Source organism: Cheilinus undulatus, linkage group 4 (genome assembly GCF_018320785.1).
Source record: "Cheilinus undulatus linkage group 4, ASM1832078v1, whole genome shotgun sequence".
Classification (NCBI taxonomy): domain Eukaryota; kingdom Metazoa; phylum Chordata; class Actinopteri; order Labriformes; family Labridae; genus Cheilinus; species Cheilinus undulatus.
Genome location: NC_054868.1, coordinates 9278842 through 9298182, shown reverse-complemented (window position 1 = coordinate 9298182; position 19341 = coordinate 9278842). Strand labels below are relative to the sequence as shown.

General features: G+C 39.6%; 1 protein-coding gene across 1 annotated transcript in view; it reads right to left on the bottom strand.

Annotated features, from left to right (window-relative positions):
• Positions 1-1135: 1135 nt before the first annotated feature.
• LOC121507948 (sodium/potassium/calcium exchanger 3-like) overlaps positions 1136-19341 on the bottom strand; it is a 113275-nt gene continuing 95069 nt past the window's right edge. Inside the window, exons 8-17 of the mRNA XM_041784358.1 lie at positions 17541-17566; positions 17386-17439; positions 15163-15296; positions 10603-10763; positions 7656-7926; positions 7386-7552; positions 7031-7145; positions 6711-6823; positions 6309-6374; positions 1136-3608 (exon numbers count right to left, since the gene is read on the bottom strand). Of these exons, the coding sequence (XP_041640292.1) occupies positions 3456-3608; positions 6309-6374; positions 6711-6823; positions 7031-7145; positions 7386-7552; positions 7656-7926; positions 10603-10763; positions 15163-15296; positions 17386-17439; positions 17541-17566 (1260 nt within the window). The 3' untranslated portion in view covers positions 1136-3455. The remainder of the gene's footprint in view (positions 3609-6308; positions 6375-6710; positions 6824-7030; positions 7146-7385; positions 7553-7655; positions 7927-10602; positions 10764-15162; positions 15297-17385; positions 17440-17540; positions 17567-19341) is intronic.

The window sequence follows — 19341 nt, the reverse complement described above, 5'->3', positions numbered from 1 at the left end:
GGCATAAAAGGAGAGAAACTCATGGTGTGGTCCCCATCCTCCCCTGACCTCAACCCTGTTGAGAACCTTTGGAGCATCCTGAAGCTAAAGATCTATGAGGGTGGGAGGCAGTTCACATCAAAACTGCAGCTCTGGGAGGCTATTCTGACATCCTGCAAAGAAATTCTTGCAGAAACTCTCCAAAAACTCACAAGTTCAATGGATGCAAGAATAGTGAAGGTGATATTAAAGAAGGGCTCCTATGTTAACATGGAACTTGGCCCGTTAAGATGTTTTTGATTGAAATAGCTTTGATTTCAGTAAATATGACCTCCTAATGCTGCAAATTCAACAAATGACTATTTTCAGTTCTTTACAAACTATAAAATATTTTAAAAATCTGTTTTGCACAATAATGTGAAACAGTGCATTTTGAGGTTTTTGTTTAAAAAAAAAAATTTGTCATTATGAAGTTTGTTCAAAAACATTTGAACTATGCTCTAACAGCTGATGACTTGAAAAATATTCTGACTGTCATTTGCTTAATAATGTGGAAAGCGGTGTATTGGAGCACAGAGAAGCAGGTGAGACCATGAAGAAAGTCTACCAAAGTCTCCATGAATGGATACTTGACCCAGAAAAGGTTGTCTTTATTTTTCCCAACTGTAAAATTACTGTGTAGAAAGTTCAATGGTATACCTTCTTTAAAATAACTGACTGTGTTCAATGAGCTAAGGCTACATTTTAAATATAACTGTACAAGTAATCTATAATGTGGAAATTTAAAGTGAATTAGTCATTTTGATCTGCACACAACTGTGGATAAAATACACCCAGGAATGTCAAAGCAATCAATAATGTAGCAAAATATAATAAATACTTAACATAAATTACTCCATGACTCTAGAGCAGTGGAAGCAAAATTAGCTCAGTAAATGCCACCACACCCTGGATAATATCAGTCAATGTGAAGAAAACAATGGAGAAGTTTTAATTTAAAAAAGGAAACAATGCTAAGTAAACTGTATGTCTCAATTTATGTTCATAAAAAATGTGGCCATACTAAAGGGGAGGTTAATGTTTATGATCAATGATGTAAAAAGACAAAGGAAAACAATTTGTGTATGTAAATCAGTTTATTGCAAGAAGACCGGTGGGTACAAGGCCTACAGCTCTGCCCAAAGGTCCTCATCAACAAAAATGAGGATTTACAAACAATTCTAAAGACATGAGCATAAAACAACATTAATTAGCTGAAAACTAACTGTTGTAGGCCTACATTCTAAATACTGTAGATATCTCAAATATAACTGCCCTTCAATCAGAAGTTATCCAACATCTGTGTCTATTATAGCATATCCCCCTGATATGTACAGCATAATCAAGACAGTGCCTTTTCAATCTTGATAGTTCATTAAAATCACACACAAAATAATCTGAATTATGAAAGAGGCATGCAAACCAACCGGCATTTGTCCCTATGTAGCCTACCTGAAAATATCCCCAAACTTCTGCAGCTGCTGTACAGCTCATCAGCGCCCTCATGTGGTCGCAGGAGGAGCAGCAGCACAAAGACTCAGGATGCCTTTAACTAATTAACCCTTTTAAACATGAGATTTCTCCTTTAAGATAAAAATAGAATGAAACAAAAATACATATCTTCCACATTTTGTTTGAACACATGCTGAAACAGAGTGGCAATACTGTTGACAAAGGTGTTTTTTTTTGGCTCAAATACAAGCAGGAGAATGGCCGCAAGCATTGCGTTTGAAGCCTCAAATACAAGGGATGGCACGAGAATTCAAGCACTGTGTTTCAGAAACAACATGTTGTGAAAGTTCAAAGGGTGAAGTGCCATCAGTTCGCACTTTTTACACCTTTTTTTTATCTGAAAGTGAATCTTTTACATCCAGAATTCATCACTAATTCAACATGCGAGGGGATCAGCTACAGCGTCTCACCCGTTTATGTGTTAGGACCAGTGGTAAAGATTGCATTTCAGTCCGTCTCATGGAAAAAAATCACAACATTTTCACAGGAATGCAACCCTGTGCAGCCGTGCATCATCATCAAAAACAGCTGTTTTTGTACCAATATACAAATGTTGCAATATCTTTCCAAACTATACAAAACTTATAAATTATAAACTTCTATTAAATATAAACAACATCAAGTCAGTTTCCAGTACTTGGATTATATATTAGGTACAGTACTTTGTACAGCTCTGTCATCAGAGAGTGTTCCTTTGAAAATACACTGTACATGATCCAAAGGGCTGAAACTGGAGGTCAGACATGATCTTTGAATAAATTAATTCATAAATAAATCATGATTATGTCTTCCCAGTAACAGCGGACTCCTTGGTTCCCCTCGAGACTGCAACACACACATGCACACATACACACTCTCTCTCTCACTCACTCAAGCTGACTCAACTTACTCCTACACTGAGAACAATTTGGCTTTAAGAAATAACATTATCCTCAACTCAGAAACTAATCAAACTAATTCTTTAATATTGTACAAGACCTCTAGCGCCTAAAGAGGGAACTTAAATTCAGTAGTTATGTGTTTAAAGTACCTGTACAGGCGTTGCAATGATAGAATAATATCTCTAACCCATAAAGTGACAGTGCTGTATGTCAGGTCCAGGGAAATCCCTTTCCTATGTGGAATTTATTGATGAAAAAATAAAGCCCACATCTACTTGGATATGTCTGAAGACAAGCAGAAAAACAAACAAGAAGAGACTCTTTGTGACTAGTATTAAACATCTATCTGTCAGTGCAAAGCTAGAGCTGACCTGTGGCTACTACAGCATGCTATGTTGGCTGGAATCAGCATGGGAGAAGTGGTTTTTTGTATGTGCGTTACTGACCAATCACTTAAGTTATTGGATCATTCAGTTTTGCAGGATTGATCCAGTTGTGCATAAGAGAATTCCACATATCAGCTAATAAGTTCTTACATATTCCACAAATATATATATATTTATATGTACAGAGAAAGCCAGTTTTTACTTAAAAATACCTTAATTGTGTGCTTATATCCAAACTTGTACAAAGAGTAACAAACAATCCAGCTGAAAATCGCTGTTAGCGCAGGATTTCTCTCTTTCCTCCCCGCCAGTCAGTCAGTTACAGTAGCAGCTTCTTCACCAACAGTCGCCTAACTGTCGGTGTTAATACAGTTCACTTTACTCCAGCAAACCTTTCAGTTGATTTGCAGTAAAACTCTGCAGCTGGGACTCCTCTTTCTCGCTTCCTGTCTTGTCCCGTTACCTTCCGGTGTCTTCCCTCACGTCACGTGTGTATTGCACCAAAGATAAATCATAAACAGCTCTATTTTTCTATTTGAAAAAATAAAAAGGTAGGACTTGGCTCTGAGGCGCCGAGGAAACTGGAAGCCAGGTGAGGTTTCCTCCATTCACCAGAGAAGGCAGGAGAAGACGAAAAGGAGGAGGGGGAGGAGGGAGGTCAGTGGATGTCTCGGCACATGGGAAGGTTGACGAAGATGAAGACGTTAAACTCAATGAGGATGGAGAAGGAAAGGAAGATGGCGTACAGGATGAGGCAGGCCAAGCCCAGTCGCCAGTCCAGGGTCCACTTGTTCAGATGGACACCCAGAACCTGCAGGAAGGAGAGAGGATAAAATGAAGGTTAGCTAAAGAATTATGCTTTCAAAACACTGAGAAGCTGGGATTTTGTGATTTAAAAACCTTTTCCTCAAGTAGATTGTGGCTTCACAATTAACAGGAGAGACTAGCAGAACAATCCTACAAATAATAATCACTGAACTCAGGGTCATCAATTTAGTTAAAAGTTGGAAGGGACACAAAATTGTCAACACTTGAGGATAAGATCTATAGATTTTTGGGGCTAAAATGTCTAAAATGATTTAAAAACTGCTAGACCAATGATATATAGTTGAGTATTTGTTACCTCATATTTCCTACAGTTTTCAAAGCCAGAGAAATTCTTAGCTTTTATGGCTGTAATGGAAATGTGTTGTCACAGCGGCTGCCATGGTAGAGTATCACAAAATCTGATCTTATTGACATCAAAACATGCTAACACAGCCTCCATGCTCTTTGGAGGGCTTTCCACAAGGTTTTGGAGTGTTTCTGTGGGAATTTGTGCCCATTCATTCTATAGAGCATTTATAAGACCAGGCACTGATGAGGACCAGTTTATCCTAAACATGCTGTATGTGGTTGAGGTCAAGGCTCTGTGCGGCAGAGTCAAGTTCTTACACACAGAGCTCATCAAAGCATGTCTTTATAGTCCTTGCTTTGTGCACTGGGGCACATTCATGTTGTAACAGAAAAGGGCCTTCCCCAAACTGTTGCCGACCAGTTGGAAGCACAGTATTGTAAAAAATAATGTCCTGGCCTAGCCCAAACCCTGAAAAACAGCCTGATCATTATCCCTCCTCCACCAACTTCACAGTCAGGGAGGTAATGTTCTCCTAGTATCTTCCAAACCCAGATGTTTGGCTTACACACAGCTTTTCAGCTATGGAAACCCATTTCATGAAGCTACCACTGTACAGGTTTTGTGTTTACATTAAAGTCAGTGATAGTTCAGAACTTTTCAGCTATGGAATCAGCATAGTGATGGCACCTTTACTTCAGAATGACCCATTTTGTATGACAAATGTTTGCAAATGGAGACTGCATGGCTAGATCTTTGATTTTATACACCTGTGGTAACACAGGTGTATAAATCCTATCCCAGCTGGCACTGGGTAAGAGGTGGGGTACACCCTGGACTGGTCACTGGTCAATCGCAAGGGCGTCATAAAGAGACCAAGCGGCAACGTCCGGTCCTGAAAAATGAAGCCAATGTGGAAGTGAAAAAAATTGCTGTCCACTTGAGGCTGGCTGCAGGAAAACCGTAAGTACCGTCTGCACACATGTTAAACAGCTGGTTTTGACACTAGAAATAAACTGGTTTACAGCCTGGTTCAAAACAGTGTCTTATTGTGCTCCCACTGTATGGGGGGTTAATTTTTTGTACCACGATCGTTTGGATTACATTTAGGATGAAAGCTGATTGGCGCGTCTCATTTGATTGACAGATAGCTTGACAGGCAGAGGCTACATTTCTGTCAACTGGAATGCTAGCTAGCAGGCTGACAGGAAGTAGTGCCTAGCGGGCGGGCCGTTAGGTTGATCCAAAGTTCAGTTGAGACCGCAATTTCAATATGGAAGCCTCCATGGATTGGTTTCAAGAGTTGTTTGAGTCCACCTGTTGTAATCAGAGGACTGACGCCACACAGGGTTTGTCCAATTCCTTCTACAGTCTATGATAGATACAGACAACCAGGCATGCTCACATTTCCACTTATGGCCAATTAAGTGTCACCAATTTACCTAATGAGCCTGTTTTTGGTGGTGGGAGGAAGTCGGAGTACCCAGTAAGAACCCATGCATACACTGGGAGAAAATGCAAACTCCGTACAGAAAGGCCCATGCCAGGAAGTGAACCAGGGACCTTCATGCGGTGAGGCAATAGCGCTTACCCCTGCACTCCCGTGCAGCCCTGGCTTACAACTTGTTCAGCACAATTCAAAATGTATCTATCTGTCTGTCGTCCGTCCGTCTGTTTCTCCGTCTTCAGTGTCATTTTATGGTATTGTTGTGATCAGGAGTTGAAACAATACCTGACCTGAGGCAGCAACATCTAGATGATTAATCATTTATCCTGTTACATTTCTTAAAAGATTTTTTTTTTTTGCGTTTTTCCTTATTTGATAGGAAAGCTGAAGAGAGACAGGAAAAGTCAGGAATCGATCCTGCAACCAGTGCACTGAGTGCAGACTCTCTATATGGGCACATGCCCTTTAAAAACTAAGTTAAACAACCCTAGTTGTATTTTTTGTGGATCTTTTATTGATTGGAAAAAAGTCTACACGCACATCCAAACCAAGGTGGGCAGGTGCTGAGCCAAAAAATAGACTAACAATTACCGGATGACGTCTCGCACACTGCAGACTAATGAAGAGCAACTCTGCTCGAAACATCACATTGGTGCAATAAATAATTATATTTTTGGAGCCCTGCAGTGTGCGAGACGTCTTTCTGTTCTTTTTTTATTTACTGACCACCAACATGTAACAAGTTAATCCTTGAGTCTAACATTGTTTGTGTCAGATCTGAAGATATTTCCCAACAACTTTTTTAAAATATTACCCTGCCAAAATAAAATCAAGCTGCCACAGCTAAATAAAGACAAACTGCTCAGGAGGGATTTTTAAGTTTTAATTGAGCACTTGAGTGATGAAAATCCCCAGAACAGCTCATTTTGGTTTCAAACTATGGTACTTACTGTGAAGAAGACTGAAGCCAGCAGGAGTCCAACAGAAAATATGAGTCCTCTGCTGTTAAGATGGACCTGGGGAGATAAAAACAGACATTTAAAGTTTGGAATAAAACAAGGTAGAGGCAGCATCTCTGTCCTTGCACACAGAAACTTCCTAGTAACATGACTAGGGACTCACCGTCAGCACATCTATCCTACATGCATTGTGTGGTGTGAAAGTAGTCATTAGGCCTTAAACAAATAACATCTCCTCAGTGTAAGGTGATAAATGATAAAATGACCCAGTAGATAGTACGTAGGTGTATTTGTGTACAATGTGAAACTCCCTCCCTGCTCTGCTCTGATTATCACTGACGACTGCTCCTGCCCTTCATGCACACAGCTCCTCTGGCTGAACGGTGCACTCACCACGGAGCCGTAGTCTATGCAGAGTGTTTGCAGGGCCCACGGCAGGCCCAGGCCCACCAGGATGTCAAACACATTACTGCCTATGGAGTTGGAGATGGCCATGTCTCCCAGACCTGAGGCAAGGAGAGCAACACTGTCAAGGTCTGAACACAGTCAGGAGACAAGTCAATTCTGACATGAAGCAATGCTCTGCTGGGGAGAACTGCTACTTCTTTACGCTGAATTTCTGCTTTGTTTCACTCAATCCAAATATTCATTTACACTCCCTGTGACTTTGTACATCACAATGGATTTGTATGTGTGTGCATTTGTCTGCGTACCTTGTCGAGCGACGATAACACTGGCCATGCAGTCTGGGACGCTGGTGCCTGCTGCTAAAAAGGTAATGCCCATGATGACGTCAGGAATTCCCAGAGTGAAGCCGATCACAGTCACCTACAACCAAACAGATCCTCTCTCAGTTTATTTTTGATACAGTTCAACAGCATATTTAGATCTGAGAAAGCTCCTGTTTTACTCTCTTCATGATTAACAATCAGTTCATCATCATGCTGTATAGAAAGTGCATGTCTTGAATTGTTCACATTTACAAAAATTATGAGTTAATAAATTTCAGTTTTCACAGAGGCAGTTTTTGTTTGGAGCATGTAAGTGAAAGAAACTAACTGTACTGACCATCCAGACCATGATGTAGGAGAGACCAGCGATCCAGATGGTGGCAGTGAAGAAGGAGACCATGAACCATTTCTCCCAGCGCCGCTTGGCACAGTTTGGCACCGTGAAGAAGAGGAGCAGAGCCAACGGCCACATGACCAGCCACTTGAGCTTGTTACACGCTCCAGCTAACAGAGGATAAGCAAAAACAGGGGAGAGTAGAGAACATAACAGCTGAAGTAAAAAAGCCAATAGCTATGAATGTAAGTCATGATGACCCCTGTGCTGTACCTGGGATTTTAAAGGGCACTATGGGGCCATCGTTGTCATCTTCTCCCTCTCCCTCCCCATCGTTTTCATTGTTCTCGTTATCCTCATTCTCATTCTCTGTCTCGTTCCCAGACTCCAGCCTCTGAAGTCTGCAGCGCCCATTCAGACCCTGCTCTGCTGCACCCATCCCGTTCTCTAAGCTCCGCCTCCCCTGAGTCCTGGCTGCAGCTTCGCTGTCGCCGTTAGTTATGCGGTTGACTCGAGTCTCAGTGGTGTTGATCAGTCTTTGTCTCTGGAAGTGATAAAAGAACATTAACAGTCAGTGTACAGCCTTGACTTTAGCTCCCATCTGCTACTTTTAGTCTGTTTTTGGCACCCCCTGTGGACAAAGTGGGACATAATATATGACTTATAGCACTGTTTAGGCTTGACAAAGATTTAAGGTGTTACACCAGCTAAGATAGTTTAAGCGTAGGCTTAAGTTCTAACTTAAATCTAACACCTGCCTCTTAGTAGGTGTTATGTCATCCATAAATATGGGAGTCATGGTATATCACTTTGAAAGGTGGGACTCAGACTCAGATAATATGGGGGAGCAGAGGGTTTTGGTGACAGCAGTTTGTTTTCTATTAGAGCTATGAAGCTCCGCTTTGTTTAAGATATGCTGCAGGTCTATTTTCAGCACTGGCCGCTGCCAAACAGCGTCCATTCCTGTCAATCAGAAAGCTCCAAACAGGAAGTCACATGTGTAGAATATCCGGTTCTTTAAAAATACAACACACTGCCCAGACACTCAATCGTAAATCAGCACCATATCAACATTAAGTCTCATCCTGGAGTGAGAGCAAAGGGTCACCGAGAGGTCAGAGGGTCACAGAGCTACCACTGGCGAGGAAAAAGCCAAGATTTGAGGGCATTTAGCCAAAGAATTTTACATAAAACCACAGATCCTTCAAGCAAACATTAACCGTTTTAGCTTCCTAATATACTCATTCAGTGGCAAAAACAATAATAACATGGACTTATACTGGAATGGATGATAAATTAAGCCCAAAAGGTAAAATCGTCTTCTGTTCACATACTAACTCCGTGTGAACTCACAGTTCCCCTGTGATCTCTACCCCCTGATCAGGGCTGTGTGCTGCAGCGTAGCGCTCTAGACACACCTCCAGTGGGCGCTTCTTTCGGTCGGAGCAAACCCGCTGCGTTTCAGTGCGTGGCGCAGTCAATGTATGTGGAAATTGTGGTTAAGTAAGAGACTGGCCAAAAATGTCATCTATGGGAAAGTTCCAATGCCAAAACTGTTGCGGACAAAAAAAGAAGACTCTTGGGAACATACTCTGTGGACTGACAAGACAAAAGCTGAACATTTTGGAGGGTGTTGGACCCCTTACATCCGGCATAAATCTAAAAAAGCATTTATTAAAAAGGACATCATCCCAACAATCAAACATGGTGGTGGTCCTCTGATGGTCTGTGGCTGCTTTGCTGCTTCAGGACCAGGATGAGTAATTGATGGAACCATGAATTCTGCTCTACTGGTAAATCCTGAAGAATATCCAAGCATCATTTGGTGACCTCAAGCTAATTTGGTTATGCAGCAGGGCAATTAACCGTAACATACCAGTAATGGGACCTCTGAATGGCTTAAAGGGGACATATTTCACCCCTTTAAGACAAGTTTATATTGTTCTCAGAGGTCCCCAAAACATGCCTGTGAAGTTTGTATCTTAAAAAACACTCTAGTATAGGACTGTTTTGTGTTTAAAAACCCCTCTGTTTCAGCCCTTCTCAGAACAAACCATTTCTGAGGCTGTTATTGAGCTGTCTGACTCCACCCCTGACCACTCCCCTCAGAGGAAATGGATGTGGTACTCCTGATGTTACAATGTTACAGACACTTTCATCCAAAGTTAAGGACCTAACTGTGATTTGAACCATCAATCTCCCAGATCAAAGTCAGCAGGGTAACCCACTGAGCTATCCAGCATCTCAGCTGGCATCTGAGAGGAAGATCAGGAGAGGAGGGTGGAACTTTCCTCCAAGTGGGGCAGACCAACCAAACTTAGGGGCGGTGCTTACTCCCCACATGAGGTCATGAGGGAAAAAATCTGAGAATGGCTTGTTTTAGCACACATTATCTGAAAGGTGGAGAGAGAGAAGGTGGAAGGGAATGGATTTTTCTGGCATTTGAGGGGATTGTGGACAGCCCAGGGGCACATATTTTTGTTAGAACAGCCTGAAAAAGTGATTTTGCATAATTTTTCCCCTTTAAGAAAACAAAATGAAGGTTTTGGAGTGACCTAGTCAAAGTCTAGACTTTAATCTGATTGAGATGTTGTGATGGCATGGCCATTTGAAACATACTCGAAAACCCTCCAATGCGGCCAAATTAAAACAGTTCTGCAAAGACGGGGCAAATATTCCTCCAGTGAATGCTTGCGTGCAGTTGCTGCTGGCAATGATGGCATAACAGTTATTGGATTGAGGGGGCAATTACTTTTCACATCGGGCAAAAAAGGTTTGTATGCCATTTTCACTTAATAAATCAAATCATCATTTAAAAAATGCATTTTGTATTTACTCAGGTTATCTTTGCCTAAAATAATTATTTTTTGATGAAACATGCAAAAAATAGCAATCAGGAAATAGATAATTACCTTTTACACATCACTGTTTGTGACTTTGAACATTTTTTTTGTAAGTAATCAAAATCTGAGCAAAGCCTTTATTTGTGAGAGTTAGAAAAAATAACACAATTTATTCCAGTCCTCTCTTTGTTAAACCAAAGCAGGATTATTAATTTTGTGTTGAAGCTGGGAGGCTTTTTTGAAGGAGATTCTTCTGTTACTTTGGTTAAAAAAGTCAACAGTCCTGAAGGTAGCTCTGCTGCTTTCAAAATAACTTGTTTCATGTCTAACTTAATTCAGCATCTAGTGCAGCATACTTTTCAAACTTATCTGATTACCTCATTGATGAGCATGCGTGAGGCCATGGTGAGGCGCGTTCTCGGTGAAAAATGGCTGGTGATCATGATCCTCATGCCGGCCTCAGAGAAAGTCAGCTGGTGAGGGTATGCAGACAGCAGCTCGTCCACCATCAGCACCGACGGCTTACAGTGGAAGTTAGCTGGAGAGAGATGAGAAAGCATAGACTGTTATATTTAAATGTGCTGCTGGTCTTTGCCCTTGGGCTACTCAAAATAACCCATCCACAAAAAAATCTCACTGTGATTAATGACAGTCTGGGTAGGTTCTTTACTGCATCTTTTTTTTTTCCCTAGGACCTGATCTTATGCTGTTTCAGGAGTTTAACCTTTTTTTCAAGTAAGACTATTCTGCATGGTTTTGGATTTTAAATTGATTACCACTTTTCTATCTTGTGGGTCTCCTGCCTTCTCATCTCCATGTTCAGTTAAACCATTAAGGTCAACTAGCTGACCTTAGCAGTCCTGAGATCAAGTCTAAAAAGAACAGGTTTAGCATTTATGGTGGCAGCTCCTGAGGGATGGAGCAGTCTTTCTGGACTTGAATAAAAAAACAAGGTCATATGACTGTAGTGCCAAACTAAAATCACAATTAGTCAATAATCTTTGCAGTCAGAAATCATGTCAAAGTGGTTGTTAAAAACATTTTCATATCATTTGATAAACAAACCCCCCCAAAAATTTGTAAATATAGCTGTGGGTGTTTGGGGTAGTTTGCTCCTTGTTCAAATAGTTTTCTTACTAGTAGAAGAAAAACATAACTGACTGGGCCACTTTACATCTTTGGAGCTTTATTGCATTTATGCTGCTATTCCTATCTCATGACTTCAAGTGTTACAATAGATAGATTTAATAACAAGCCTGGCTGTGTACAAATGTTCAAGATAGCCTATCAATATATTCATAATCCCAGTAAACATTTTTTTCTCTTCTACAATCCAGCTTGGTGTTCATTTAGTAAACTCTGTTTTTACTCAGCCACTTGAGCTTTCGAACTCCATGATAATATTTAGTCCTGTTTATGTACTACTGACTTTGCAATCTTACTGCATTGAAAACAAAATCTGCAACACCAGATAGAAAATCCTGGAGCATTATGCTAAAAGCAGGTGATGACAGCGTGGTATTTTCAGGGACTTTGTACAAAGCTTGAAAGTATTACAGACCCTTTTCCTTTCAAATCTACTCTGAAAGGCAAAGAAAAGGACAATGCATCTCCAGAGTTCAAATTCAAGTGTGATAATTGGCTGATTCTTTTCTGCACCAATCAATCATTTAGGCTTTATTTGCACAGCACTTATACAACAAAAATACAGCAAAGTGCTTTTTAAACAAAGAAAATCAATGAAGGCAACCAGCAGCACCCACCCTCTCATGCACAAGGTCAAACCAAAAACTTTGCTTTTAAAATTAATTGATAAAAGCAGAAACTGCCAAACTGGTGAAGCATAGTCATGAATGTGTAATGAGGAAACACAGGAGGTAAGATTAAACATGTAAATTCAGATGACAATTAAAAGCATGAAGGACGTTAACAATGTAATAAAACACTAAAACATAGTCCACTTGCTAAAACCAGCACAATGCTTTATTTTGAAATTACTGATTAATTATTGGGCTTTAAATGATATTCTGATAACGAACAGTATATAAAAAACATGGGTCTTTTTATAGCATGTCATAAATTATGAATAATTGACTTTAATCAGATTAAAACTTAAGTGACTAAAATCTTTGCGCAGCAATGGACTGGAAAGAAAAATGTGGCATTTTTTTGGTGCAAACTGGCCCTTTACCCCTGGTTAGTGTTAGGAGTTTGAACATGACATAAATGCTCCTTCATCCCTTTAATTAGGTCTACCAAATGGTTCCCTCAGAATGTCAAAAGCTGAGACATAAATGCCATAGACAAATAAAATGTCATGTATTCACTCTGTTTTCTCTCACTCTCTAGATGCTCATCAGTAATGTGGTGGACACATTACCCTTACTGTGGTAGAAGTACACAAGAAATAAGAATAATTGAAAAAATCTTAATAGAATCCTACAGAAAAACGCCCTGTAAGCCAGATTACCAGTCCAACCCTGCTGGAGATAAATGTAGCACAAACTAGCCCATAGATAAACTCTATGCTGAAGATAGAAGTGCAAAAACATCTTTAACTAGAGACGCTTTCAGAGTGCTTCTTTGCTCATGTTTTAACAAAGAAATATCTGACAGTTCTGACAAAGTTGCCCCCTTACTAAAGCTACAAACGAGCTAATCGCTACACCAGCTGCAGCCACTGTATACACCGACTCACAGTACAACTGAATTCCACCTGTAAGCAAGTAAACTCTTGTCTGTCATGAAAAGCTTTCAGTACTGAGTTTTAATCTTTGTTTAACGGGAATTGGTCCAGTTCAGATAAACTGCAACTATACCATTACTACATCCAAACTAAAAGCTACACTGGCAGTGGCCAGTGCTGTCAGCCTCCAGTACAACTAAACCCTGCCTTTAGTTACCCTCTCCTCAAATGATTGTGATTGGTCTTCAGACCTTGCACAATCCTTTCAGATTGGAGCTTTGCAAGATGGATTTGCCTGGTGACAGACATGGAATCTGGCCAATCCATCTTCTTTGCAAGGTTACTTTGTGTGTCCTCACTCGTCAGTTCAGAGAAATCTGTCCTCTATCCTCGATCCTCTGGATTTCGAGCAGTTTAAGACCTTATTGATGTTCCTTAAGGCTTGATTATGCTTTATGCTCAATGCTCAGTGGGTTTAAAACTTTACAACTGTTATTGACCTCATACTACCGTGTGGCTGTTATGTGGAGTGGAAAAAAACAAATTCACTAGAGGTTGAAATCTCTTGGAGAGCTACTTTGAAGTTGCTCCGTTCGTCACATAGACAGAAGAAAGAACGGTCCGTCTTCTGCTCAGCTGTGCTCTTAAAGTTGTCTTTCCTGTGCCTAGGTCAGCTAACATCATTCATATGTTTGTATTTTCTAATTCTGAATAAAACACAAAATACTTGTGCCCTATAGAGAGGATCAGCGCTCAGTGAAGAAATTCCTAATCCAGTACTATTTGCCTCTACAAGTCAACTGTGCAGACTGATGGGTAGTAAGAAACCTGCACTTAACCAGGGTTGATGTCTGGCGAAATAAATGCAGAGTATCTGTGTGCGTTTCAAATGTAGAGCATAAATGAGCCTTTGAGATAGCAGGTCAAAAACAACTTCCAGTTTAACCAAGGATAGGTTATATAAGACTTTAAGACAATAGCGAGTTTTATAGCTACACTATATTACCAAAAGTATTCATTCACCCATCCAAATAATTAAAATCAGGTGTTCCAATCACTTCCAATCAAGCACCTCGGCATGCAGACTGTTTCTACAAACATTTGTGAAAAAAGGGGTCGCTCTCAGGAGCTCAGTGAATTCCAGCGTGGTACTCGTGTCACTTAAGTTCATATGCGAGTCAAGGCAGGTGAGCGAATACTTGTGGCAATAAAGTTTATCTCCACTGCTAAATTTCAGGCCTGATACACTGCATCCAAAAGTTTTAAAGCTGTACTGGCTGCATGTCCATTAATAATATCCTTATGAACTAACACAGAAAGGACAACAGCTTCTGTTATTATTTGTTCTTGTAAATATGATCAGATCTATTTCTTTAAAAAAATCTAAAAAAGTTTTTCCTTGATCCAAATACAAAGAAAAATGCACTCTTCTTCGAAATGCACTATTGTGTTGTGCACAAATTGAATTTTACCACAGCTAGAGTTGATACTCTTTGCATTTGGAAACATTCATTTTGTTGAAGAGCATTTCAGAACCAGCTTATGCAGGGGGTTTTGTAGGAGGTTAAATTAGAGCTGTAGATTTAGAGTGACACCATGGATGGAACAGAAAAAATACAAGATGAGGTCAGGTGTTTTAACTGATATAAATACTGAATAATGATGGTCCAAGAAATGAGCCCTGGGGAACTCCAAGAGAAAAGAGGACTGAACTGACTGACTTGGAACCACTTGAAAATATCATTTCCAAAACCCTTATTTGTAAATCTGATGTCAAAGCATGGAGTGGTCCACTGTGTCAAATGCCTAGGATGATTGAACAAATAAGGCTGTGCAGTGTTTTTATTATCCAGTGCTGAGATAATATTGTTGATAACTAGCGGGGTAGCAAAAATGATGCTGTGCTTAGTCCAAAACCCAGGTTAAATCAGACTAAGTATGAGAACAGAAATGGTTTCAGCTGTTCATTTATGGAATAGCTGAAGGCAAGATCTCTCTCTCCTCAGGGGCTTTACTGATTCGCCTTCACCTCACATTATTAGCAGACAGCATGGTGCAGCTTCAGCACCAAGGACAGAACTGAAAGACCTTTAAAATCATCCTTGACTGTCTTATGCTAAAGCTGGACAAAAATAGATGAGGAGTGGTGACCCAGCCTCTTTCATATTTATGTGGATTAATGTGTGCAGGGCTGAGCAGCCGCAGAGTCCTGTTAGAGGACAGAGTCTGTTTCAGAAGCAGACTTTGTTACCTTTCTTGAGCAGGACTGCAGTAGCATCACACGTCACATTGTCCTCCAGATCAGTGCTTCCTGTCAGCCCGTTGGCCAGATTCATTGAGTTCTTCTTTCGACGGTCAAAGTAGCGCTGCACCTTGCCGTTAAACCTGCCAAGGACAAATGTGCAAACATGGGCCAAACATTGATGAGATAAATAAATACAAATATTCAGCTGCCTAAAGACGGGCTGTCATGTTACTAGAATATTAAAGCTTTATATAATACTAGTAAAATTCAGGCAGCATTCTAATATGTTTTGATGCTTTGGTAATAAAAAGGCACTAATAAGGATAATTCAAAGTGCCTTATATTTTCAGTTACCAAACACTGCATGCAAACTTCTGCACATGGTCCATGTTGCACAAATGCATGAAAAACTGCCATAATATTTGTGTAATTAAGGCACTATATTATCTACTGCAACCTCCTTTACTCCCTGAAAGAAAATGTAACTTTTGCATTTTTATGATACACTACAGTGACTGAAAAACACCATTAACAACCATATGTCAATCTAAAAAGACCCTTGCTGCTTTTTCTGTATTGCTTAGGACAGTTTTGGATAAAATACAGTGCCTACAAAAAGAGAAAGGAACCTCATGGATGTTTTTAACCTTATATTGATTTTACAGATCAATCATGATCAATATAATTTGGCCTTTTAGAAAAAAACAAAACAAAACAAAAAGATTCTTTAATGTCAAATTGGAAACAGATTTCCACAAAGTAATGCCAATTAAACACAATATGCTGTTTAAAATAAGTGACTGCATAAATATTCACCCCTTCAACTCAGTATTTAGTAGATGCACCTTTGGCTGCAATCACAGCACTGAGTTGTTGTAGATAGATCTCAGCCAGGCTTGCACATCTGGACACTACAATTTTACTTCTTCTTTGAAAAAATGCTCAAGCTCTGTCAGGCTGCACAGGGACTGGGCAAGAATTGAATGGGTTGAGGTCTGAGCTCTGACTCGACCACTCCAGAACATTTTCCTTGTTGTCTTTGAACTATTGCTGGTAAATAAATCTTCTCCCAAGCCATATTTCTTGTGCAGAATGAAGAAGATCGGATTTTCCTATCTTTTGCCATATTCATTTTACCCTCTACCTTTACAAACCTTCCAGAGCTGGCTGCTGAGAAGCATCCCCACACCAAGATGCTGCCACTACTGTGCTTCACAGTGGGAATGGTGTTTTTGTGGTGATTTCCACCAAACAGCGTCTTGTCTGATGGCCAAAAAGCACCATTTTGGTCTCATCAGACCAAAGAATTTTCTTCCATTTTACACTGGAGTCTCCAACATGCCTTTTGGTGAACTCTAGTCCAGATTTAGTCTCAGTTTTCTTAAATAGTGGCTTTCTCTTTGCCACTCTCCCATAAAGCTCTGACTGTTAAAGAACCAAAGCAACAGCTGTTGGATGCAGAGTCTCTCCATCTCAGTTGCTGAAGCTTGTAACTCTTTCAGAGTAGTCATACGTGTCTTGGTGGCCTCTCTCACTAGTCTCCTCAGTATGTGAGGACGGCCTGATGTGCCATATTCCTTCCATTTCTTGAGATGGATTTACCTGAACTCCGGGGGATGTTCAGTGTCTTGGACTTGTTTTTGTATCCATCCCCTGACTTATATTTTTTAACAAACTCTTCACTGTGTTGCTTTGAGTGTTCTTTTGTCTTCATGGTATAATGGTAGCCAGGAATACTAATCAACCAGTGACTTGACCTTCCAGACACAGGTGTCTTTATACTACAGTCACTTGAGAAACTCGCACTGCACACAGGTGATCTTTATTTCACCAGTTGTTTGTCTGCTAACACCAGTTGGCTGGATCCTGTTGAATTAGTTCAGTCACTTTAAAGGTGCAAGTATTTAAGCTGTCAGTTGATACTACTTTGTAGAAATCTGTTTTCACTCTGACATTGACACATTTTTTTGCCTTTTTATGTGAAAAAATGCATATATTGACCATGTTGATTTATACAATTACTAAAAGGGTTAAACATCCAAGGGGGTGAATACTTCATATTGGCACTGTATGACTGTAGATCTGTTTTAAAAGTGTTTGTCCTTTTAATACTAATGGTTGTTAAAATTACAGATTATGTCACTTCAAAATACATTTTATCAACAAGTATGAGCTGTACTATGAAAAACATGACCTAAAATGAACAGGCAGCATCTTAGGGGTACTTACTTCATAATGAGGATGTAGACTGCATACATGAGAATTAGGACAAGAGACTCCCACCTGCACACAAACATGGGGTCAGAATTTTGCATGAGCTTATTCACTGATTTAAGAAACATCTATGGTGCATTAAAACTGCATCAGAACCAGTCAATACGCACCAGCACACCTTCTCATCGTAGATGAACTAAACAAACAAAGAAGACACAAAGCTAGATTAGGTGATTCAGAATTAAATTAATTGCAATTCAACATCTTCTCCACAAGATGGCATGACTGATCCAGAGCACAGGCCGACAGAAAAAGGTCAAAACACAACCTTTGGATCGTTACACTTATTGTTAAAGCCTTACAAGAACCCAAGAACCATTTTTAATATATTTTAAAGAGCTCATGGGGTTTTCAGTCACATTGTCAGTAATCATAGTTGGATTCTGAGTGTTCTGTTTATGTGTACATGGTGTTAGACAGCATGTTGACTGGCTCATAACATGAGGTGAACTGCTGCTAACCTACAGTGAGCAATGTTTTCTTTCAGACAGACATGTCTTATACCAACACTGCTCTTCATACTACTCACATACAAAACACCATATACAGCATTATTTATTTCCCAGTCTTGGAAGCTAGTGCACAACAACATTAGCATACTTCAAGGACTTTAAAATGTCACTGCCAACCACAGAGAGGAAAGAAAATGCTTTTCATCCAACACAATTAAAACGAGGATTGAGTTCGACCACCTGCAATTGTTTTTTTTTTTTTTTTTTAACTCTGCAGCTGTAAACACAGCTTTGGGTTTTAATTTCACAATCTAAAAAAAGCCAACTGGCTGTAAGTATTCAGCAACTGATTGAGTGTCAGTTTCAATTCCAATGTTAGTTTCCCATGATCATGAAAAAATAATCCAATAAAAAACATTAACATAAGCTACATTTGTCATTAACAAGGCCAATGGCAGTCAGGACAAATAAGTTTTTAAGTCTCTATGTCCTGCAAGCCTGCAGGGAGCAACTGAAACTAAAGATGGCAGTAACTGGCCAGGATTAACTGGGCCTTCTTGAGAGTCTTTACTAAGTTTAAATTTTGACATTGTTAAATCAAAAATACCAAGTTTTTAAAGTTATAAATTGACGGCACTGTAAAGTCAGTTTAGTTTTGAGTAACCAAACTGAAAACAGTGCTTGGATGACCCCAGTTTACAGCATTGTCTTTTCTTAGCCCAGATAATAATGATCATGTGATGATTCTGGCCTAAAATCTCAAGGACTCTCTTACTGATCCATCCCAGTAAGAAGAATCATTCCATGCAATCAGCTGTACTCAACTTTATCATTAAAAAAATTCTAAGTATTGGTTCCTGTGAATTTCTGGCTTTTACAGCAAAAATTTTAGGATTTTTTCCTTATATATTCACAACATTTTGAACGTGAAAATTTTGAGTTTTATTTTGAAAACAAACAAACCTCTTCATTTTTTTTTTTTTTTTGGAGTGGCCCCCATATGCTGCTGTAAAAATGGATAGTATATACATAATGATTACAATTTAACATGCAATTACTTTTTAAGTTCCTCATCCTATGTGTTTTTCAACAAACACAAGTAAGTAATAAATAATTCTTTATTAGAATTAACATAATAATATATAAAACTTAGAACACATTTTATTTATAAAGCACTTCGTATTTTATTTTATCTTATTTTTTAAGATTTATTTTTAGGTATTTTTGTGCCTTTATTTGATAGAGGAGGACAGTGGATAGAGTTGGAAACAGGGACAAGTGGGTGGGAAGAGACATGCGGTAAAGGGCCCTTAGGCTGGATTCGAACCCGGGCTGCCCATGTGTGTGGGGTGCACCTTAAACCCCTAGATCACCTGCGTCCCATAAAGCACTTTTTAATAAAAACGGTTAGGTAAGGGCTTTATAGGTGATGATAGGAGGATTCTGAATTGAATACACA